The 21195-nt window shown below is 56.7% G+C and overlaps 4 protein-coding genes across 5 annotated transcripts; 1 reads left to right on the top strand and 3 right to left on the bottom strand.

The window, feature by feature from the left end:
* Positions 1 to 596: 596 nt before the first annotated feature.
* SPATA25 (spermatogenesis associated 25) lies at positions 597 to 2854 on the bottom strand. Its single transcript, XM_032838660.1, has 2 exons — positions 1873 to 2854; positions 597 to 1490 (listed from the first exon to the last, which is right to left on the bottom strand). Exons 1-2 carry the CDS (start codon positions 1991 to 1993, stop codon positions 859 to 861), a joined length of 753 nt encoding a protein of 250 aa, XP_032694551.1. The 5' UTR covers positions 1994 to 2854; the 3' UTR covers positions 597 to 858.
* A 202-nt stretch (positions 2855 to 3056) lies between these two features.
* NEURL2 (neuralized E3 ubiquitin protein ligase 2) lies at positions 3057 to 5235 on the bottom strand. Its single transcript, XM_032838658.1, has 2 exons — positions 4222 to 5235; positions 3057 to 3268 (listed from the first exon to the last, which is right to left on the bottom strand). Exons 1-2 carry the CDS (start codon positions 4949 to 4951, stop codon positions 3153 to 3155), a joined length of 846 nt encoding a protein of 281 aa, XP_032694549.1. The 5' UTR covers positions 4952 to 5235; the 3' UTR covers positions 3057 to 3152.
* Positions 5236 to 5262: 27 nt separating this feature from the next.
* CTSA (cathepsin A) lies at positions 5263 to 11122 on the top strand. The gene is made up of 15 exons (XM_032838654.1): positions 5263 to 5375; positions 5556 to 5737; positions 5881 to 5992; positions 6224 to 6274; positions 6365 to 6451; positions 6685 to 6840; positions 7154 to 7245; positions 7567 to 7651; positions 8227 to 8318; positions 8395 to 8473; positions 8552 to 8694; positions 9346 to 9421; positions 10063 to 10152; positions 10317 to 10421; positions 10658 to 11122. The coding sequence occupies exons 1-15, from the start codon at positions 5322 to 5324 to the stop codon at positions 10739 to 10741; spliced, it is 1488 nt and encodes a 495-aa protein (XP_032694545.1). The 5' UTR covers positions 5263 to 5321; the 3' UTR covers positions 10742 to 11122.
* Positions 10967 to 20668, bottom strand: PLTP (phospholipid transfer protein). Of its 2 annotated transcripts, XM_032838652.1 has the most exons (17): positions 20420 to 20668; positions 19903 to 19999; positions 19701 to 19811; positions 19514 to 19613; positions 18714 to 18842; positions 17876 to 18031; positions 16847 to 16910; positions 16711 to 16774; positions 15963 to 16054; positions 15074 to 15250; positions 14927 to 14986; positions 13560 to 13724; positions 13399 to 13466; positions 12144 to 12186; positions 11976 to 12039; positions 11816 to 11892; positions 10967 to 11375 (listed from the first exon to the last, which is right to left on the bottom strand). In XM_032838652.1, exons 3-17 carry the CDS (start codon positions 19798 to 19800, stop codon positions 11244 to 11246), a joined length of 1491 nt encoding a protein of 496 aa, XP_032694543.1. In that variant the 5' UTR covers positions 19801 to 19811; positions 19903 to 19999; positions 20420 to 20668; the 3' UTR covers positions 10967 to 11243. The 2 variants fall into 2 exon arrangements, with proteins under 2 accessions (XP_032694543.1, XP_032694544.1); XM_032838653.1 differs by lacking the exon at positions 19903 to 19999.
* Positions 20669 to 21195: the final 527 nt, after the last annotated feature.

Genomic DNA, 21195 nt, shown 5'->3' with positions numbered 1-21195 from the left:
AAAACCATTCTTAGCTCAAGGGCCTTAGAAACAGGTGGCCCTGCTCTAGGATAAGGTACTGGGTGGAGATCAAGGGCAGGGGCTTGGTAACAGCTTCCCCAGTCATTAGATGACTCACCGGACCCACAGAGGAGAGGAGGTGGATCCCAGCCTTTGTTCCCTGGCCCCCACAGGGAGGTCATTAAAGTCACATTTGCCTATTCCAGCCCTCGTCTCATTTTGTATCTTCTAGAAGACAGCAGAGCAAATATCATGGAAAGAATAGACTTTGGAGTCTGCCACTACGTGCAAATCCCAGGTCTTTCAATGCCTGATTTTTGAGGCCTGGTTGTACCTTTTACTAGCTCTGGGACATCAGGCAAGTCACCCCTCAAAAGGCTCGATCTGTTCATCTGTAAAAATGGATATCCTCCCAGCACTGATGAGATTAAAGGAGAGCCTGCCTGTAATGGGCCCATGACCTGGGCGCTCAAGTGTTCATCTTCCTTCCTTGACACTGGTCCCATCACTTGCCCTCAGCTGGCTGGGAAATGTCAGGCAAGAGGAAAATTCACGTCGCCTAGGACTTTGTACCACAATCTTGATCGAATCCTCAAACAAGACACAAGAGGCCTCCACTCCAAGCCGGGCCCCCTACCTCAGGTGATTTTCATTGTAACTACTCTGAGAAGTCCTGTCTCCTGACTTAGTGGCATCTGGAGAAAGTTCCTGGGTCTGGGCCCTGATGAAAGACTTGTATTGACAAGAGTGGTTCATACCACCACCCTGTCCCCATCCGTGTCACAGGCACTCCCAATTCTGTCTGCCCAAAAACCATACAGAGAAGCTGCCCTGTGTGTCTGGTGCTATTTCATCCAGCTACAAGCAGGAGCCAGGAGGCTGGCCTCTCCTGGATCTCATGAGGGGCATTTGCCCAGAGGCTGTGTGGGCACGGGCCTGCTCCCACCGCGCCCCCTCCACGGCCTCCTCTGGCTCCGGATGGGCCATCATGAAAGCTTGAGCCGCCCGGATCAGGTCCTCTTCCCGAAGCCCTGGGACAGGCACAGTGGGGATGCCTGCGATCATCATGGCCAGGGTAAGGATGCAGATGTCAGGCTGGGAGCCGGCCTCCTTCCCCCCTGCCTCAGAGGGCATCGGTAGAACCCCTGGTGACAGCCCACACAGCAGCAGGGGCCCAGGCCTGCTGGGGCCACCCAGGCGGGGAGCTCTGCTTCTGGAGCAGCCATCCTCCCAGCCCAAGCTCTCCGGCTGCTTTGTGAGGGGGAATCTGTGGTTGTATCGGCCATAATCCTTCCGCTGCAGTGTCTCCCAGCCAGCCCCCCCAGGGCAGCCCCTGGCTTCCGGCACTGCCAGGGCCGGGCCCCAGGCCTGGGCAACAGGAGCCACCTGCTCAGCTTTCTGGCTCACTGGGCCTAGTCCACCAGAGGCCACCACCACTGGCTCTATAGGACTATAGAGGCCAAGGGATGAGCCTGGAGAAGCAGCCCCACCTGTAGAGACAGGAACGAGATGGAATGTTACTCTCGGTGTCTTTCAGGAGGCCCTGAGGGGCAGGGCATAGAAGCAGAGTACTGGAAACAGGAGTGATTAAGACCAGCCCAACAGGGCTGTCTAGTGATTGGGAACTGGGTGTTTTACTCATTTCCGCACCCCCAGCCCCCAACACCGAGTAGGTAATGGAGAAGTGTTTGTTGAATGAATGAGTGAGCAGGTAGCTACTGGCAAGACCTTTTGGAATGGCTTTCTTCAGAGAACTGATTCCAGGGCCAGCCCAGAAATGTCCAGCAGAACCTCCACCTCCCCAGAGCCAGGAAAACAAGTTCTCAGGGAAAGTTGTGGTGCCCCCTCCAGTTCCAGGAGCCCCTCTCTCACCTTGGCTGGAAGACGGAAGACCTTGATGAGTTTGTGGAGATATGAAATAGGACATGGCGGCCCCAAAGCCCCCGTTTGTGAGGGAACAGTCCTCTGCCTCCTGTCCTACCCCTTCCACCATTCTAGAATGTCACCTCATAGTCCCTCCCCTTTACACCTGGAACCCACCTCACAGCACTGACCTGTTCATTCTAGAACCTGTATATGACAATAGCATGGGGTTAAAAGAGTGCTGGACCAGGAACTGGACATTCTAGGTTCTTACCTCTATCTTGGGCAAGTCACTTGGATAATTTTGTTCCTTGATATTCTCCTCTGTAAAATGGAAGTAATGATGCTCACTTCCTAACCAGAAGTCGTGAGCATTAAATGAGATTATCTGTCATGGAAGCAAATGATCAGAGATACCAATAAAGAAGTGAGTGCTTTGTGCTCTGCAGTATGAGAAGGAGTGCTCTGCCCTCGTTCATTTGCTGTGTGACTTCAGAATACATTCCCGTCTTTAGGCTTCGGTTTCCCATCTGCAGAATGAAATCATTGGTCCAGGGTGTCAAACTGGGATGGACATTAAATCCTTTGGGGAGCGCTCAGAAATCCTGATGCCCAGCCTCCTCCCAGACCAATTAAATCCGAACCCCTGGGTCAGACCCAGTTAGTATTAGTCCCTCAAGTGGTTATACTATATGCCAAAGTCAAGACCTCTATCCTCGGGGAATGCTCCTCAATCCTGGCTACATTAGAATCTCTGGGGAGCTTTTACAAAAGAACAATGTCTAGGCCTAATCCTCCAACAATCAGAATGGGAATCTCTGGAGATGGGGTTTCCGGCATCAGCTCTTCAGTGTATCCCAGATAACCCTAATGAGCAGCCCGACTAGGAACGCTGGTCTAGGTGATGTCTATAATGCTGTCTAGGGGCGCCCGGGTGGCTCAGTCAGTGAAACGTCTGCCTTCGGCTCAGGTCATCATCCCAGGGTCCTGGGATTGGAGCCCCACGTTGGCTCCCTGCTCGGCAGGGGAGGCTGCTTCTCCCTCTCTTTCTGCCCCTGATCATGTGCTCTCTCTCAAATAAAATCTTAAAAATAACTAAATAAAATGCCCTGTCTTGCTCTGACCTGCTGACTCCCAATGTTTCTACAAGTGCTGCTAATGGGCTTCCAGGGCAAGGAGACCGTCCAGACAGCTGATCCGTGTCAGCATCAGCTGTGTTTATTTCCAGGCCTGGCCGGCTCCAGGGCCAGGACATGCTCGTGGCCCGGTTCTAGGGCCGCTGCAGGCCTTTACTCGTACTTGCAGAAATCCTTAAGTCCTTTCGGCAGGTGGAGCCCATCAATGGCCAACCGGTGCACCACGCTCCTTTGGATGACTAGGCGGCAGAGAGTCTGCAGGGACGGCACTGTGGAAAGAAGGCTGTCAGAGGCAAACTTAACTGGAGGGGCATCTGAGGCTGAGACCCTGAAGACCTAGGTCCTGGTTCTCCTCTTGTCATTAACTTGGGCAAGTCCCTTCTGCTTTCTAGGTCCAGCCTGCATCACAGGCTGTTCATGTGGTTGACATAGCACCTCTTTCAAAACCTCCACAATGCTGCAGCCCTGTTTCTATTGGAACCCCCCTCTTAGCAGTTGCTGGGGGCACAGGCAGTGTGCCTGACTCACCTGTGCACACCCGGCCTCCAGCACAGGTCTGACATAGGAGTGGGTTCTAGTTCACTGAATTCATAAAATGATCAGAGGTATAATAAAGGGCTTAAGAAGGCTAGGGGTGCCTGGGTGGCTCAGTGGGTTAAAGCCTCTGCCTTCAGCTCAGGTCATGATCCCAGGGTCTTGGGATCAAGCCCTGCATCGGGCTCCCTGCTCAGCAGGAAACCTGCCCCCACTCCCTGCCGCCTACTTGTGATCTCTGTCAAATAAATAAATAAATAAATCTTTTAAAAAAGGGGGGGCGAGGGCTTAAGAAGGCTATAAAGGACCAGATCGCACGAACAATCTGGAGCCTATGATGCCTTTCAACTGGTATGCCCAAATCCAGGAGCATTTGTCTAATAAGCACACAGCTTCCAAGGCAGCCCAGGTGTGACAGTTTAGAATCCCTGCCCTAGGTTAATACAGAAAACACTGGCAAAGCAAGCAACCTAATAGATCACAACCGAGATGGCGAAACGGCAGCCCAGAGCCAGGCAGTGACTTGTTCAGGATCCCAAGCAAAGGCAGAATTTCAAGTCTGATTCCCTAACTTCTAAACTAAGGCTGGACAAACGGAAGTCTTGCTAGCTGGTTTGAGAATCCTAGCAAGTTCCTGTTCCCACACTGGGCCAGGAGGGGTCGCTGCTCAGGGGGGTGGGATACCTACAGCCATACTCGAGCTGGACCAGGCGCACGCTCTTGGTGGAGGCAAACACGTCCACCACTGCGTAGAGGGGCTGGGCGGCTGGCAGCCCCCGGGCGCTAGGGCCCATGTCCTCGCCGTTGATGATGATGTGCATGTCGGCAGTGCCGTCCGGGCGTGGGCAGAAAAGAACGCCCAGCCGGCTGCGGCGCGCGGTCGGTGGCAGCACGTTCAGCTCATACAGCTGATCCAAGAGGTGGCTGTAGAGCCCGGGCCGGCTGCGACCCACCAGGCGGTCGCGGGGAATGCGAAACTGCTCGATGCACAGATACGGTTCCACCAGGAGGGCTGGCGGGCGGCTGGGGGCCAATGCCTCTGCCTCCGGGCGGTCCTCCCGGGGCACGCGGTTGTGATGGCGCGTAATGGCGAAGACCCAGGTGTGGCCGAGGCTGACTAGGTCGGGCAGCGAAAACTCGGGCACGGAGGCCAGAGTGGCTGGGTCTAGCGCGGTCAGGCCGAGGCGCAGGTGCCCGCACCAGCCCAGCTCTTTCTCCTCGATCTCGACCAGGAATACCTGGCCCGGGGCCAGCGGCTCGCGACTGAAGCATACGCCGTGAGCGAAACTCTCCACGCGTGTGGCCCGCGTCCCGGAGAGGTCCACGCGGATGTTGGCACCGTGCACCTGGTGGAAGCGGGTGGGACGGGACTCGGGACGCGCGGACCTCCAGGCCACGGGGTCGGAGACAGCAGCCATCTCCCGGCCACGAGACAGGCCAGCGGGCGCCGGGGGCTATTTTGGGAGGCGTGCTCAGAGGGTGACCGCGGGGCACCAAGTAAGGTAACCCTCCCATCCCCCCGACTGCCCTTCCCGAGGCTCTGCCCTGGGGTCCTAGCGCCGCTTGCTCAGCCATCCCGCTTGGACAGGGCCCACCGGGAAGCCGAGGGATCCTGGCCGCCCACATCTGGATCATTTGATGGCTGGCGCGCGCGACACGACCTGGGAGGACCACGGACTCTGACCGCAAGCAGGCCCCCGCTTGCGAGCCGCCGGTCCCGGGGGACCAGCGAGGCCACGGCAGGATGACTGTCACGTGACGCCGGCACCCACGTGATTCCGACTCCACATGACCTCCCGCGACCGGGCCCCTCCTGGAGAGCGAGGACGCGGGGGAGCAGAGGTGAGGGCGTCCCGGGAGGCCGGAGGGGACCCACGGCCCGGGGCGGTGCGGTGGGTGGGCGCTGGAGCCTGGCCGGGGACTTCTCTGGCCGCGCGCCGCCAGCTCCTCCGCGGGGCCGCCCCGCGGAAGCGCCGAGGAGCGAGGGAGCGCGGAAAAAGGCGGCCCCGCTTCCTGCTGCAGATGATCGGAGCCGCGCTGTCGCCTCCTTGGCTGCTGTTGCTACTCCTGCCCTGGGCGCCCCCAGGCCAGGCAGCACCGGACGTGGATGAGATCCAGTGCCTGCCTGGGTTGGCCAAGCAGCCGGCTTTCCGCCAGTACTCCGGCTACCTCCGTGGCTCCGGCTCCAAGCACCTCCACTACTGGTCTGCGGCCCTCCCTCCGGGGCGGGGAGGGGACGGGGCGCGAGCTGGAGGAGGGTCTGAAGACCTCCTGGGGAGCCTGGGAGCGGGGCGCGCTGGGAGGGGTCCCTCCGCGGGCACTCACCCTGCTCTGCCTCCCCTCCCAGGTTTGTGGAATCGCAGAAGGATCCCAAGAGCAGCCCTCTGGTGCTCTGGCTCAACGGAGGGCCCGGCTGCAGCTCCCTAGATGGCTTCCTCACAGAGCACGGCCCCTTCCTGGTGAGTGGAAAGCCACAGTCTCCCCACTACAACCAGGAAGGGGACGGTCCCTAATGGGGGGGCTGGGGAGGAGGGAGAGCAGGACTTGGAGGTGTTGCCAGTGTGCAGTTCTCCTGAGCCTGGGTTCCCTCGTCTGTACCATTGACTTTCTATACCTCGCAGGGGTTTTGCCGGAGTGTGGAGTGCCCAGCACAGTGGCCCTTGGCACTCAGCCCTCTCTCTCCTCTTCAGGTGCAGCCAGATGGTGCCACGCTGGAGTACAACCCCTATTCTTGGAACCTGGTATAGCTGGAGCCGGGGGTCCCGTGGGGGTGTCCGGGCACTCGGATGGGTTGGGGAGCCTTCTTCAGTTGGTTTCCTCCTGCCATGTAGATTGCCAATGTGTTGTACCTTGAGTCCCCAGCTGGGGTGGGCTTCTCCTACTCTGATGACAAGACTTATGCCACCAACGACACCGAGGTGAGTCCAGTGCCTGCCCTGTGCCCCAGCCTCCCCAGTTCTCTAAGGGTAGCATGAACTGGAAGAGAAGAACATGGCACTGGAGTCTGTTTTTGGCTCTTGCGCAGGCTGTGTGTGGTCTTGGCGAAGCCAATTCCTCTTGCTCAGAGTGGGTGGTGGGTGTCATGATCTCTGAAGTTCTTTCTAGCTCCAATACCAGCAGCTTTTGGTTCCCTCCATTCTGCTTTCCCTAGGTCGCCCAGAGCAATTTTGAGGCCCTGAAGGATTTCTTCCGCCTCTTCCCGGAGTACAAGGACAATGAGCTTTTCCTGACAGGAGAGAGCTATGCCGGCATTTACATCCCCACCCTGGCCGTGTTGGTCATGCAGGATCCCAGCATGAACCTGCAGGTAGGGCCGCTGCGGGAGGGGAGTGAGGCAGCTTATGGTCATGGCCTTTCGGTGAGCGAGGTCAGGCAGGCCATCTTCCCTGTCCAACTTGGTCTCCTTTGTAATGCACTTGCCACTGGCTGGCCTACTCCTGCTCACGGGCCTCCCAGGACGGAAGCTCACCTGTCAGCCAGCCAGATCTGTTCTTTACTTTGAGTGGCCTCCCCACAAACCAGCTTGGGTTTCAGTGTCCACATTGCTGGAGGTCTGGGTGTAGCCCAGGGAGGCTCCTCCTCTCCCTCCAGATGACCTGGATGCCCTGGCTGTTTCACAGGGGTTGGCTGTGGGCAATGGACTCTCCTCCTATGAACAGAATGACAACTCCCTGGTCTATTTCGCCTACTACCATGGCCTTCTGGGGAACAGGTATGGGAGGGGGTGGTTGGGCAATCTCCGGGGTGGGGCAGGTCATGAGATCTCAGGTCTGCTCTCCAGGCACATGATACCCCTGGGCCCTACCCCAGTTTATGACCAGGAGGCGGGGGCTGGGGTTGCTAGAAGTGTTCGGTGCAGTAAGGGACTCAGGAGGGCTGGTAGGATGGCCCCAGAGCAGCTAGATGGAGAACCTCCATACCATCCCCTGTGACCCGTTTCCTTGTCCCCTGGGAGGCAGGTGGTGGTGGGAGGTTGGAGGGAGAAAGTGGGAGGCCCCCCTTGGGCCTGAATGCTTTTGTGCCTCTCCTGCAGGCTCTGGTCTTCCCTCCAGACCCACTGCTGCTCTCAGAACAAGTGTAATTTCTACGACAACACCGACCCAGAATGCGTGACTAATGTGAGGTTCTTCCCCCAACCTCTGTCACCCCTGACACCCCCAGCCCAGAGAAGAGGACCACATCCCTTCCTTGGGGACTCCCTGACCCTGTCCCCTTTGGCTTTCCTGTCCTGCCTCCTACAGCAATTTGGTGTTTTCTGGGACACATCTAGGGATGTGTTCCTGTCACTACTTCCTGTGACTTTCTGGGCAAATCCTAGAATCCCTAGGAGGGAAAGGATCTCTCACATCTACAGTGTTCCAGGCACTGGGCTGACATAGGTCCACACGGATTATTTAAGTTTTCCCTTTAAGGGACATTGTATTGTCCACATTTTCCAGAAGAGGAAAGTGATGTCAAGAATGTTAAAGTTACTCGCCTGAAGTCACAGTGCTAGGAAGTAGTGCCACCAGGGTTTAGACCCCGGGCTGGCAGATGCCTTCCACTGAGCCTCAGTTCCCCTACCTGTAAAAAAAAGGTGGGGGAAGGGTAACAAGAGGCGAAGCAGGAGAGTGATGAATCTTGGGACATGTTGGTGAGATCCTGGGGAGACCAGGGCTTTGTGACACGGGGGTGGCTCGGCGTGTCATTGCAGCTACAGGAAGTGTCCCGCATCGTGGGCAACTCGGGCCTCAACATTTACAACCTCTACGCCCCCTGTGCTGGGGGTGTGCCTGGCCATTTAAGGTAGGCCCTGCGGTGTGCCCTGGGGGCCCTAGCCCCGCCTGGAGACGGAGGCACCCATCCCCTACTTCACTTGCAGGTTCAAGGAGGACACTGTCATGCTCCACGACTTTGGCAACATCTTCACTCGTCTGCCGCTCAAGCAGACACGGCATCAGGTGTGCAAATATCTGAGCTGCTTCTGGTGGGGGTGGGCCAGGGCGGCAAAGACCCTGACCTTTGGTCTGCTCTCCCAGGCGCTGCTGCTGCGCTCTGGGGACAGGGTGCGCATGGACCCGCCCTGCACCAACACCACGGCTGCCTCCACCTACCTCAACAACCCTTATGTGCGCAAGGCCCTCCACGTCCCTGAGCAGCTGCCCCGCTGGGACATGTGCAAGTGAGGCGCTGCGGCCAGCCGTGGTCTGGGGGTGGCAGGCTCTCGGGGCCTGTGGGTATCAGACAGGTTCCCAGGAACCCCTTGGCCAGGGTCTCTCAGGGGTGGCCTTCAGGGTGTGGCGGTGAGTTAGTTGTACTGAAAGTCTAACCTTTCAGCTGATGGATGTTTCACCAATTCATTGGTAAAATGTTAGTTTGCTTCCCCAGTAGTGAGTCAACAGACCCTATCCCCCACCCCCGCTCCGCTACAGTCCTCAGTTGCACAGATCTCCTGTGACCTGTGTTGAGTAACATGGTGACGCCCAGCATGGCAGGGGCCACTCACGTCCATTCTGATTGGCCAGTACCCCTGCCCTCCTGCCGTTAGCGCTCTGTGGTTCTCACACCCGTAGGCCCCTTGGTGCTAAATCCCAATCGTGGGCCCGTCACTAAATGTTTCCATCTACGCTTCCCAACGGGGGTGAGTGGAGGACCTCGGCGTTCCAGCCTCTCCAACTAAGTCCTAGAGACGTACACAAGGAGGGGACTGAATCCCAGCTCTGCCCCCTGGGCTGGAGCTTCAAGCTGGGAGGGGACAGGAAGGGGAGGTCTGCCATGTGACTCTGTTCCCCTTTACCTGGTCTTCATGGGGCCTGCCCACGTGCTCCCGCAGCTTCCTGGTGAATATACAGTACCGCCGTCTCTACCAAAGTGTGCAGGACCAGTACTTGAAGCTACTCACCACGCAGGTGAGTGGGTGCTGCGCGGTAGGGGCCACCAGCAACCTCAGGGCCCCCTTGAGAGTGCCACTCTGGACACCAGAAGCTGAAACTCTAAGAAACGAAGCCCAGTGATACAGGGTCACGATTTGAACATGGCTTTGTCCCCCACCCCATGCTGCTTTGTGGTAGGAGGCTGGGGGTTCTGCATCGGCCAAGGAGACTTTAGGTGGAGAAGAGCTGGGAGAACGTGTTACAGACAGGCAAATGGAGGTCCAGGGTGGGAAAGAGCCTTGTCCAAGGTCATCTAGGAGACCCTGACAGCCAGTCAGGACCAGATTCTCTATCCACAGTGGTTAGAGCAGGAGCTCTAGTGTCAAATGGACTGTGTGCAGGTTCCTTTACTAGCTGTATGATCCTGGGCACATTTCTCATATCTTGAGATTTGGTTTCCCCACCTGTAAAATGGGGTTAATAACAGTATCCACCTTCATAGGTGAAACATTTAGTAGAGCACTGGATATGTAGAAAACAGAAAACCTGCGTGTTTCCTGCTTCATGCTATTTAGCTGGGTCCCCTGAATTCCCTGAAGGGGTAGGGCTTGAACTAGGGAAGGGCTGGGTCCTGCGCTCACGCCAGAGCCCCCATTCCTTCTCTTGCCCGGCTTCAGAAATACCGGATCCTGCTGTACAACGGAGATGTGGACATGGCTTGCAATTTCATGGGGGATGAGTGGTTCGTGGATTCCCTCAACCAGAAGGTAAGGCGCAAGGATCCCAGCTCTGGGGAGGGATGGGGCAGCTGTGCCTGGCAACTGGGCTCTGGGCAGACAGACAGGGCAAACCTGGGGGAGTTCCAGGCCCCTGAGGTCTTGCTGGCAGCTGTGGGCAGCAGCAGGCTGCTAAGTCTTTCCTCGTGGGACAGATGGAGGTCCAGCGCCGGCCCTGGTTAGTGGACTATGGGGACAGTGGAGAGCAGATTGCTGGCTTCGTGAAGGAGTTCTCCCACATCGCCTTTCTCACCATCAAGGTAGAGCCTGGGCCTGAAGAGGGTTGGCTTGGCTGGAGGAGATGGGGCAGGACCCACCCATCCTCTCCTCCCAGCTCCCTGTTACACTGGGTTACCGTCTGGGCCCATAAGAGCAAGTTTTCTGGAGGGAGTGGGAGAAGAGGAGGGTCACTGGCTGAAGGGATCCAGTAGGATGGAGGGGGCACCCAGGGGCAGGGGTGACACAGGAAGGTGATCTCACAGAGCTTTGCTTCTAGGGAGCTGGGCACATGGTCCCCACCGACAAGCCCCAGGCTGCCCTCACCATGTTCTCCCGCTTCCTGAATAAGCAGCCGTACTGATGGAGATCAGTCCCCCTTCTGCCCGATGCAGCCATACTGACAGAGACAAGTCCCCCTTCTGATCCAGCCCCTTTCCTGCCTCTCCTGATGGAGGGAGGCCCTCTTTTATGCAAAATGCCCCTGTGGGGCAGATCCCGGCCTCCAGAACCAACCTACCTCCCCACCACTGACCCCTCCACAGCCCTCTGCCTCCCAGACCAGGCCCCAGTGCCTCAGTAGACAGCCTGGGGGAGTTAGCACTTTATTCCTGACTGGGGTGGGGCCTGGCCCCTCCCTTCATGCACTGGAACACAGCAGAGCTCAGCCCAGCCCATGGGGAGGGTGGACGGACTGTAATCAATGGATTGACTGATTATGGAATTAAATTGGGTACAGCTTAAAGCCCTGTCTTCTCTGTGGCACTGGGGGTTAGGACACTATAGGCTGGGGGTGGAAGGTCCTGGGGGAGGGGATGACAGGCGTCTGGAGTCCCAAAAGCCCCTCCCAGGGTGGGCTTGAGGACTCAGGCAGCCGCTGTGGAGGGCGGAGAGGCACTGGATGTCCAGGGGTCCCGGGTGTCGGCAGGCCGGTTCTTCTCAATCACCTCTCGCAGCCCTTTGGCAAAGTGGAGGTCGGCCCCAATGGTGAGGAAGCCCTGTGCAGTGGGGCAGAGAGGGGAGTCTGTTCATTCCATCACAGAGGCCAAAATTTCAAGATAGAGACAGAGTTCTTAGCCTTGAGGGGTTCTGTTTAGTGGGACAGGAGGAGCAGCAAAGAAGGTCTTCTAGCTCCCTGTGAAGGGTGTAAAAGAGAGGCTGCAGGAACACAGTCTGTGGAGGTCAAGGAGGGCTTCCTGGAGGAGGTGACCTCTTAGCTCAGACGGTCAAGATAAGTAGATATTAGGGGTGGAATCCGGGAAGAGGTTTAGAAGGTGAGGGTACAGCTGTGCAGAGGGCTGGAGAAGTCTGATGATGGAAGATTAAAATGGGAGGGGCCGTCAATGAGGGAGGAGCTGGGGTCAGGTAGCCCAGTTAGGTTGGTGGTGAATCAGGGGCGGGGAGGCTCTGCCCTCCTCCATCAACCCCCTCAACTCACCGCATGGTTCGTCACCACCTCACGCACGAAGTTGATGCCCTCGGGTAGTGGGATCTGCACCCCCCGCCACATCCGCTCTGTGGGTGGGAGCAGTTGGCTCAGCAGGGATCCACCCAGCTCCCCTCTCTTCCCTCTCCTGCCCTCCGACCCCCAGCCCTACCATTGAGCATGGGCATCACCCCAATCTGCAGCATGGTCTTCAAAGGGGCTTGCAGTGGGATCAGCTGGGAAGGAGAGGGCAGGATGTCAGGGCAAGCAGTAGGAAGCCGACAGGCCTCCGTTGCCCAGCCCTGACCCGGCCTCGGCACGCCCACCACCCCCAACTCACTGCCAGTGACTCCAAAGCGGACTGGTTTGAATAGATTCGGAACCTACGGGAGAGAAAGAAGTGTCCAGTAAGCACAAGGCCCAGAAGTTCCCCTTCCTCAGGCCACCAGATGCCCCTCAGTCTCAGCCTCAGATGTTCCCATCTTCACACCTGTCTAGGGCTTCTGCCACTCGCCAGATGTGCATCCCTGGGTGGGGGAGTCCTTTCTCCCGCTTTCGGTTCCTTTTCTTCAAGTTTGCTACTTGTAATTCATTGACCACTTCCTGTATACCAGACTTGGCCTGACCGCCTGGCGTGTGTAGTTTGTGTTTGTTTAGTGAAACTTACAGAGCTTACTTCCTCCTAGGTACTAAGCATGTTACAGAAGTTAAATAGTAAGATATTTTAAAATGCCAACGTGACTTCATCCTCCCGACAGCTCTAAGAAGTAGGTGCTATGAAATGATCTGTACTTTTTAGATGAGGCAGATCAAGCCTAGAGAGCCGAAGGCATTCGCCTGCGGTCTCACAGCTGGTAGAGGGCAGAAGCTGCCTCTAGGATCTAAACTCTTTTTTTTTTTTTTTTAAGATTTTATTTATTCATTTGACAGACAGATCACAGGCAGAGAGGCAGGCAGAGATAGAGGGGGAAGCAGGCTCCCCGCTGAGCAGAGAGCCCGATGCGGGGCTCGATCCCAGTACCCTGGGTATTATGACCTGAGCCGAAGGCAGAGGCTTTAACCCACTGAGCCACCCAGGTGCCCCTAGAATCTAAACTCTTAACCACGACCCTGCAATATCTCATTTAACCTCTGGGACAGTGCTGTCCAGTAGAACTTTCCGCAGACTGTGGCACATTTGCCCCCGCTGTGTAGTAGCCCCTGGCTGCCTGTGGCTCACACAGTAGGTGCTATTTTTCCCTCCATTTAGTCCATGAAGAAAATGAAGTGAAGTGACTCTTAAGATTGGAAAAGCTGGGCTGTTTCTGCCTGAACCCCTGCGGTTAGGCTCTTTGCTGTGCGACTGTGGGACCGTGGGCACGTCACTTAACCTTGCTGGGCTGGTTCATGCCTCTCAGAAGACCTGCTCTGCCTGCCTCTGGGTCATAAGATAATCTAGAGAAATTCCACCTGATTAAAATGCATTTGTTCCACATGAACAAAGACCCTAGCTTCCCAGCAGCTATAGATCTGTTGTCGAACAGGTGCAACTATCCTGAAGGCACTCAGGCTCAGCAAGGTGAAGCGCTTGCCCGAGACCTTGACTGGCTGCTTACCGGCGCAGGTCCAGCTGGGTGCGCAGCGCCTTCCCCCGGAGTGCCATCTTGGCGCTGAGACGGGCGTCCTACAGGCAAGGGGGTTGGGGCAGGGTTACTGACCCACGGGGTCCGCAGCATGCTCATCCTGACCCTCAGTACCCCCGCTCTAGTGTCCGCACCATGGTCATGCTGGACAGCTGGACCTCGGGCTGGTCAGGTGGGACCAGGGCTATGGTGACACTGGCAGTGACGGAGACCGTGCTACCCGAGGGCTTGATGGTGCAGCGAGGTGGGGCCAGGACGCGCAGCTCCAGCTTCAGCGGGGAGTCGATCACCGCTGGGCTCTGGGGACAGAGTGGGGGAGGGCAGGGGTAGTCCCACGTCTGCTCCCTGATGAGCCCCAGGAGGGAACATGGGGTGGCTCAGGCTCTGCCTGCTGGGAGCCCAGACCCGCAAATAACAAGGACTGGTGTGGCTTCCCAGACCCTTCAGAACTGTGCCCAGCCTCTGTGCCTTTGCTCACGTGAGGGATGGAATGTCTCCTACTGCTTTCCTGAGTTCTTGCTAGTGGGGATCTATCTCCAGCCAGACCCCTCTGGGACAGTGTTTGCATCAGATATGCCCACTCTCTGCCGTATCGTCCTTTTCTCTGCACTGCTGTGCTCTTTCCCGTGTAGGCACTGACCAATATTTTGCCTGTGTGAGCTCATTCAGAGCTCATCATAACCATGTGAGGCAGGTGCTATCATGCTTATCTTGGAGATGGGGAAACCAGGGCACAGAGAAGTTAAGTAACTTGTCCAAGGTTCTGGAGTCATCCAGTTGCAGACCCTGGGATGCAGATCTGGGCAGTCTGGCCAGAGAGTCCATGACCCTCCCCCACCACTTGGCCATCAGGTAGATGGTGACGATGGGGATGACAGCAGCAGGAACAGCAACTCGTGTTTCCTGAGCAGTTAACCTGCGCCAGGGGCTGCTCTAATTTCTTTACGTGAATTAATTCAGTTAATCCTCAGCGACAGCCCTGGGAGGCTATAGTGTAGAAGAGATTAAGGGCAAGCCCTCTAACGATCACTGAGATGCTTTTTAGATTTTGACCTCCCAACCCTCTTCCCATGAAACAAGGGGAAATCATAAGGCAAAAGAAGAATACATCAGGGCATCTGGCTGGCCCAGTCAGTAGAGCATGGGACGCTTAATCGTGAGGGTAATGAGCTCGAGCCCCACGATGGGCATAGAGATTATTAAAAAAATTAACTTAAAAAAAGAATACATCGGTCATTGTTAGAGTCCCTACACGTAGAGAGCTTGGGTTCTCAGCCTGTGCTCCTCCTAGCTTCATGAAGAAGTAGCAAGGGCCCTTCCCAGACCTGGAATCGACCTTGACAAATAAGAGAACTTAGCCACAGGCGAGAGGTCGGGCCTTCTGTCTACTGCACAGTGGCTGCAGGGGCCTCTGCTTGTACAGCTCACGCGTCCCCTCGCTGGTGTGCAGGTGGTATGGCCGCCCACCCTGGCCACGTCCCTACCTCCCGCCAACACTCACCAGTAGGACAATGCTCCCAAAGTAGGTGGCTCTCAGCAGCATGTCCAGATCGTGGGGCACCTAGAGAGGGGAAGAGGATGAGGCAGGGTTATCGGGAGTTTCGGACAGGTCCCCTCTTGGCCATCCAGCAGACAGACCCCGACATACCTTGTCCCCCACCAGGGACAGCTTCAGGGCTTCTGCCCGGAAGTAACTCTCCATGGCAGAGTCAAAGAAGAACTCTGAGAAGGCCACGTACACCATCCGCTCCTCCTCCTGCAGCTGGGGCTCTACCGCCCGGTTGGGCAGGCTCCAGTTCCCCTCAGCCAGAGGAAAGAAGGCCCCCTACAGTTGGGGGATCAGGGTCAGCCTGGCCCAGCACCCAGATCTTCCCACGCCCGGTGCCAGGCCCCGTGAGGGTTGGACCCAGTTGCTATCTTTAGGGGTCTTATTAGCACAACTTTTTCTTTTAAGTTGTATTTATTTAAGTAATCTCTCCTCCCAACATGGGGCTTGAACTCACGACCCCAAGATTCAGAGTCGCATGCTCTACCAACACCCCACCAGGTGCCCTCGTTAGCACAACTCCTAAAAAGTCATTCAAAGGAGGGCAGCTGGAGTTCTGCAAGGGAGCACTCCCATTAGGCCAGAGAAGGGACACCCAGGAAAGGGACTTGGGGAGGAGGTGGCTTGTGAGTGGGTCTTGAAAGATACAGAGCAGGAGTGAGAAAAGCTGCTGTTTACATTTACATAGATTATGTGCATAGAGCTGTTATGTCCAACTGCTTCAGGGGAGGTGGGAAAGGGCAGCGCATGAGCAAAGGCCCTGAGGCAGGAAGCCAGGGGCATATTTGGGAAAGAATGAGTGCAGAGAAACAGGGTGAAGTCAGAAAGGTGGGGCCAGACCCAGGGGTTGAACCGAATTCTGCAGGCCATGGGGGTCCACTCAGCAGTGCAGTGGCCCAGAGCTGTGCCTTCAGAGGACAAAATGAGCAACACCAGGAACAAGGAGGAGGTCTGGTTAGGCCAGAGACGCCAGAGCAGCCAGGCAGCTCACCCGGAAGTCCATGTCCAGGTTGCTATCGGAAGCGACCGGGTCCTTCAGGAGGGAGTAGTCGATGCCAACCAGCTCATCCACAGAGCTGCGAACTGTGGGAAGGAGTGCAGTCACTCAAGCTGCGTTCACCCTTCGGGGCCTGTTTCTCATCCACAATGCGGTGATTAGAAATCCTCCCTCGTAGGGTTGTTGTGGGGATCAAATCGGTTTTACGCGGGAAGCACTCAGTGCTCAGCAATATTAATGACCACTCCTGACATCGCCACCCCTATGACAAGGGCTCCATGAGATCACTAAACAAGACGGCAAGGGATTCTCTTCCCTCATTGTTCCCCATGCCCTGTGTGGGGCGTGATGATCTCTACCCCACAGCAGGCAGAGGTCACAGCAGGAAAAGGGAATTCGTGTTAGTTGAACACCTGTTAAGTGCAAGGGATGAATACAGACAAGTTCCCAGTGATCAGCAAGTCCATATCGAGGACATAGACAATCACCGCTCAATTACTTGTTCCAACAACCCCCACAAGGAGGCATCGGCAGCCAAGTGAAGACACCAGGGCCCAGAGAAAGGTGAGTACTTACCTAGGGCCACGTGGCCAGTCAGCAGCAGAGGCCCTATTTGAGGCCAGGGCATGGCAGGGGGCTACTCTGAGGCCCTGCCTGGCAGCTGCACACCTAGCCCCCTCCTCACCCCCAGTCCAGTCCCAGGCATGGCCCGGAGCTTCCCTCCCGGCCAGCACCAACTCACCAGGCACAGTGTCCAGGAGTGAATTGAGGAGCACCGTCCCTGCGTGGTAAAGCACAGGGCAGATCTGCGAGGTGGGGTCTAGAGTCAGGGCCTTCCAAAGAGGGGAGGGCACCCCACACACACACTACTGCTGTACCTGCTGGTTCAGGAGAAAGCGCATCCCCGAGATGATGAATGTGGAGAGGAACTCGTACACCTTCCTGCAAGGAGGGGAGAGACCACGTGAGCCCAGACTCTGCCCTACCCCAATCCAGGCCCAGGAGAAATCACTAGCCTGAGAGATGGGGAGGAGGTGGCTCAGCTTTACTGTATTACCACCTCTTTAATGGAGGGTTTCCAAATCCCCTCTCTAGCCTTATTCTCAAGACCTAACCCCTGCCCCCCACCAGCCCCATGAATTTACCCCCAGTTCTTCAAACCTGCTGTAAGCATCCCTACTTCCAGATGCTTACTCATACCCTCCCTTCCACCCTCAGCGTTCCTGTCCTGTATGTCCCTCTGTATAGGCTCAGATGCTTCCTCTTCCAGGCAGTCTTCCCAGATTACCCTCTTCTGAACCCAGGGAGGACTCAGTTCCTCCCTCAAAGCCCCAATAACAAATATTTTGTCCCTTCAGCTAGGCTCTTGAGTTCCTTTATGAATCCTCAAGGACTTGCATATACGTTATTTTTTAATAAATAAAAACTTGGCAGTATACCAACACCAGATGATAAATCCACCATCTTTTCTTTCCCACTCTCTTTGAGAACAATCACTAAGTCCCCTTCTCAGCCCCAAACCTGAAATTATGCTATTGTTTTTATCAGTAGTAGTGAGGGCTACCAATTACTGAGTTCATGTCCAGCTGCACATACTGATCCTCACAATTACTCTTATCTAGGAAGCTAGCCACTAACATGCCAGGCACTGTTCTAAATATTTGTACATATATTAATAAACAGTCTTCAGAACATAAAATTATAAAATAGTTCCTATTATCATCCTCATCTTACCAATGAGGAAATTGAGGCACAGAGCTTCAGTGACTCGACCAAGGTCACACAGCAGGGAAATGAGGATGCTGAGAGATGGACCCTGTTGACCTGGCTCCCAAGTCTGTGCACTTTGCATCGTACTAGGCAGTAAGGCTCAAAGGGGGGTGCCCTGGGTTGGAGATCGGGCTTACTTGAAGGTTCCCCCGAAGGCTGCGTGCATTCTGGAGACCGAGGCCTGGCAGGAGACGTTGGACACTTTGATGCGGCCAGTGGCATCCCGGGAGAGCTGCAGAGCAGTGCGGATGGACACACCCTCGGCAGAGGCATTGATGTAGCCCCCATCATATCTGCAAGGGGGGGTGGGGCAGTCAATGTCCAGCCTTACAGGGTCTTCGCCAGCCCCCACCCACCCCATACCTCATGATACTTTTCTTTAAAAGATTTTATATATTTATTTGACAAAGAGATCACAAGTAGGCAGAGAGGCAGACAGAGAAAGAGGGGGAAGCATGCTCCCTACTGAGCAGAGAGCCCGATTTGGGGCTCCATCCTAGGACCCTGAGATCATGACCTGAGCCCAAGGCAGAATCTTAGCCCACTGAGCCACCCAGGCGCCGCGTCATGATACTTCTTTTTTTTTCTTTTAAGATTTTATTTATGTATTTGACAGACAGAGATCGCAAGTAGGCAGAGAGGCAGGAGGAGAGAGAGGAGGAAGCAGGCTCCCTGCTTAGCAAACAGCCCGATGTGGGACTCGATCCAATGACCCTGGGATCATGACCTGAGCCGAAAGCAGAGGCTTTAACCCACTGAGCCACCCAGGAGCCTCCTGTCATGATGTTTCTTAATAAGTCTTCACTTCCCCGGTTTACTAGACATTCTACCAAACCCTTATGAAGTGGGTCTGCTTGTCCCTATTGCACAGATGAAGAAATTGAGACGCAGGAAGGCTAAACGATTGCCCACAGCCCCGCGGCCTCCTGGCCCTCCTGATCCACCCTCCACTCCCCAGCAGTGCCAGGTCCTCACAAGAACCAGTAGAGAAGCTGCCTCCGGAAACGCAGCCCCAAGGACGCGTTGCTGATCTGTAGCACCAGCTCTTGCTCTGGCTGGAAATGGAGCTCAGAGGATGTCAGCTGCAGCTCTGTGACCTTCACCCTTCAGGAAGCCTCAGGATTAGTTTCAGGACCACGAAGAGGGGGTCTCACCCAACCACAGGAAACTCATTCCCTCCTCTCCCGGTCCAGGCCTGGGAAAGCTGAGGTGGGTGGAAGGAATTCTCCCACTTCCCCTCAAGTGCCGGGCCTGGACTTGGACAGCTTGGAGATGAGCTTCTCCCGACCCAGGTGTTAAAAGTGAGCTTCACCCCTTCTTTAGAGGCCTGATTGCTTACACACCCTTCCCTCTCACACCCTGTAGTGATTGACCTGCTCTTTTAACCGAATGCTTTGATTTTCTCTGTCAGCTGAGCAGCACATCCCATTTCTCCTATTCCCACCGTCGTAAATTCTTGTCTCTTGTTTCCTGGTACCTTTCCCTTTAGCTCCACCTCGGAGCCTAGACCCCACTCTCATCCACTGGCAAGTTTCCTGACTCCCCCTTTCCGTGGCTAAAGAGCCACGCCTCAGCCTGCAAGGATTCTGCTTTGCGGTTCTTGGTCCCGCCTATGTTGGAGGGCTTGGCCTTTATGCTCTCCGCCCCCATCCTGTTTCTTGAGTCCCGCCCCCAAGGTGTGGTCACACCCCTGCCCCACCCACTTTGTCCCTCCCCCCCCGGCGCTAGGCCCCGCCCCGAAGCCCGAGACCCCGCCCCCCAGGTCTCCTGCTTACTCCGAGATGTTGTAGTAGAATTGGCCTTCCCGGCCCCGCAGGTCCGGAATGGTGATGGTCTCCAGCTCTTGTTCCAGAAAGCGCAGGCCCTCCTGCTTCACTGAAGTAGCAGCGAGACCCTTAGGTCCTGCGCCCACGGCCGGGGCGACCCCTCCCTCATCGGCCCTCAGCCGGCCCAGCGCCTTACCCAGCTCCAGCGCCTTGGAGGTGATGCGGATCTTGCAGCCGGGGAGCTCCGCATGAGCGCCTACCAGAAACGCTAGGAGGAGGGCCCCGAGAAGGGCCATGGCGAGCGGGCCTGGGGTGGGGTGGGGTCGCTGGAGTCATCAGGGCCGCCAAAACCCACTCCCCGGTTGTCCAACTAGAAAAGGGACTGGCCGGATCCTTACCCTCGAAACAGCTCTTCAGGGAACTTGGAACCAATTATATTGCCTCCATTTGGCAGATGCGGAAACTGAGGCTCAGAGAGGCGATGCGACTCGCGCTCTGGTTCCCAGAGGATTTGGGACACGGGGGAAAGGGAGGGGACATCTTCGGTCCCCCCGTGCACCCGCCGCGTGATGAGTTTGGACCTCCCGGGTACCAGCGCCCCCCCCTTCCCTTTAGCAGAGGGCGGGCGCGGCTTGCCTGTTACTATGGAAACGGCTGCACGCGCATTCCTGGGGGGTGTCTCGCAGTCTCCCAGGCCCCGCGCCGGGGGGAGTAGAGGGGGCTGCCGGCCCGACCTCGGGCTCACCGGTCTCCCGGCTCCGCCGGGTCCTAAATCCCTGCCATAGCGATTCGGCCTGGTACCCCCCCACCCCCATATCAGCGCCCGCCTTCATGGGATCTCTACCCCACCCGGGTTCAGTAGACCACGCAGCTCAGCGAGGGGCTGGGGGTGGATGGGGACGCGCCCCAACTCACTGCGGCGGAGCTGGGGGCGTCGGTGCAGTCACGTGGGGCGGCGGGCTGCGCAGGGGATCCGGGCGGCGGGGTCTGGCGGGCAGTGCTAGTCCAGCCGCCTTTATAATGCCGGGCCTCTCCGACCCCCCTCCTCGCTCCCGCTCTCCCCTCCTCCCTCAGGGGCTGGGAGGGGACGGGGCGGAACGCTGGCAGCCGCGAGGGTGGAGAGGGCTGTACAGAGCCCCGTGACAGGCCGGGCCGCTGTCAAGACAAGTGGGGGACCCAAGCCGGGAAGGAGGGAGGGAAGTGCAGGAATTGGCCCGCCCAATCCCAACAGTCCTTGCTTCTCTGGGACCTTGGTTTAAATTCCAAATGCCCATGTCTTCTTGTATGATCCTGAGCAAGTCACTTCACTTGGGTCACTGTGCCTCAGTTTCCTCATTCAGCAAAATGTGCGGGATACTTGGGACCACCCACAAAATCAATGTCCAAGGCACATTTTCTTCCTTTCCACCTAAAATCATCAAGACCTCTTCTTGGCAGGCTTCACCCGGGGACCCCCACCACCACCACCACCAAATGTCTCTATGTCACTATGTAGGGACCTAACAGGCCCTGGAGACTTCTCCCACCAGAGTCCAAGCAAGTGTTGCCTGCCCAGGAGGTCGGGCACAGACTGCTGGAGTAACCCCAGAGGCAGGCAGGGTTGGTGTTTCCCAGGGACTGTGGATTTTGTGTGTGTGAACCTTTGAAGCTAGGTTCTCCCCACAGTATCTCCATCTACTGCCTGCGGTGTG

The sequence above is a fragment of the Lontra canadensis genome, unplaced genomic scaffold (genome assembly GCF_010015895.1).
Source record: "Lontra canadensis isolate GAN:19392208 unplaced genomic scaffold, GSC_riverotter_1.0 scaffold105, whole genome shotgun sequence".
NCBI lineage: Eukaryota > Metazoa > Chordata > Mammalia > Carnivora > Mustelidae > Lontra > Lontra canadensis.
This window is presented reverse-complemented; position numbering and strand designations above follow the sequence as displayed.

Excerpts from the sequence above, each read along its gene's own strand:
- SPATA25 (XM_032838660.1), bottom strand. The coding sequence starts at position 1,993 with ATGGTGGAAGGGGTAGGACAGGAGGCAGAGGACTGTTCCCTCACAAAC. Across the intron at positions 1,491-1,872 it reads TCTTCCGTCTTCCAGCCAAG|GTGGGGCTGCTTCTCCAGGC; the intron begins GTGAGAGAGGGG and ends CTGTCTCTACAG.
- NEURL2 (XM_032838658.1), bottom strand. The coding sequence starts at position 4,951 with ATGGCTGCTGTCTCCGACCCCGTGGCCTGGAGGTCCGCGCGTCCCGAG. Across the intron at positions 3,269-4,221 it reads GGTCCAGCTCGAGTATGGCT|TGCCGTCCCTGCAGACTCTC; the intron begins GTAGGTATCCCA and ends TTCTTTCCACAG.
- CTSA (XM_032838654.1), top strand. The coding sequence starts at position 5,322 with ATGACCTCCCGCGACCGGGCCCCTCCTGGAGAGCGAGGACGCGGGGGA. Across the intron at positions 8,695-9,345 it reads CCCCGCTGGGACATGTGCAA|CTTCCTGGTGAATATACAGT; the intron begins GTGAGGCGCTGC and ends GTGCTCCCGCAG. Across the intron at positions 10,153-10,316 it reads TGGATTCCCTCAACCAGAAG|ATGGAGGTCCAGCGCCGGCC; the intron begins GTAAGGCGCAAG and ends CTCGTGGGACAG.
- PLTP (XM_032838652.1), bottom strand. The coding sequence starts at position 19,800 with ATGGCCCTTCTCGGGGCCCTCCTCCTAGCGTTTCTGGTAGGCGCTCAT. Across the intron at positions 18,032-18,713 it reads CAGCTTCTCTACTGGTTCTT|ATATGATGGGGGCTACATCA; the intron begins GTGAGGACCTGG and ends CCCCCCTTGCAG. Across the intron at positions 14,987-15,073 it reads TGTCCCTGGTGGGGGACAAG|GTGCCCCACGATCTGGACAT; the intron begins GTATGTCGGGGT and ends TCCCCTCTCTAG.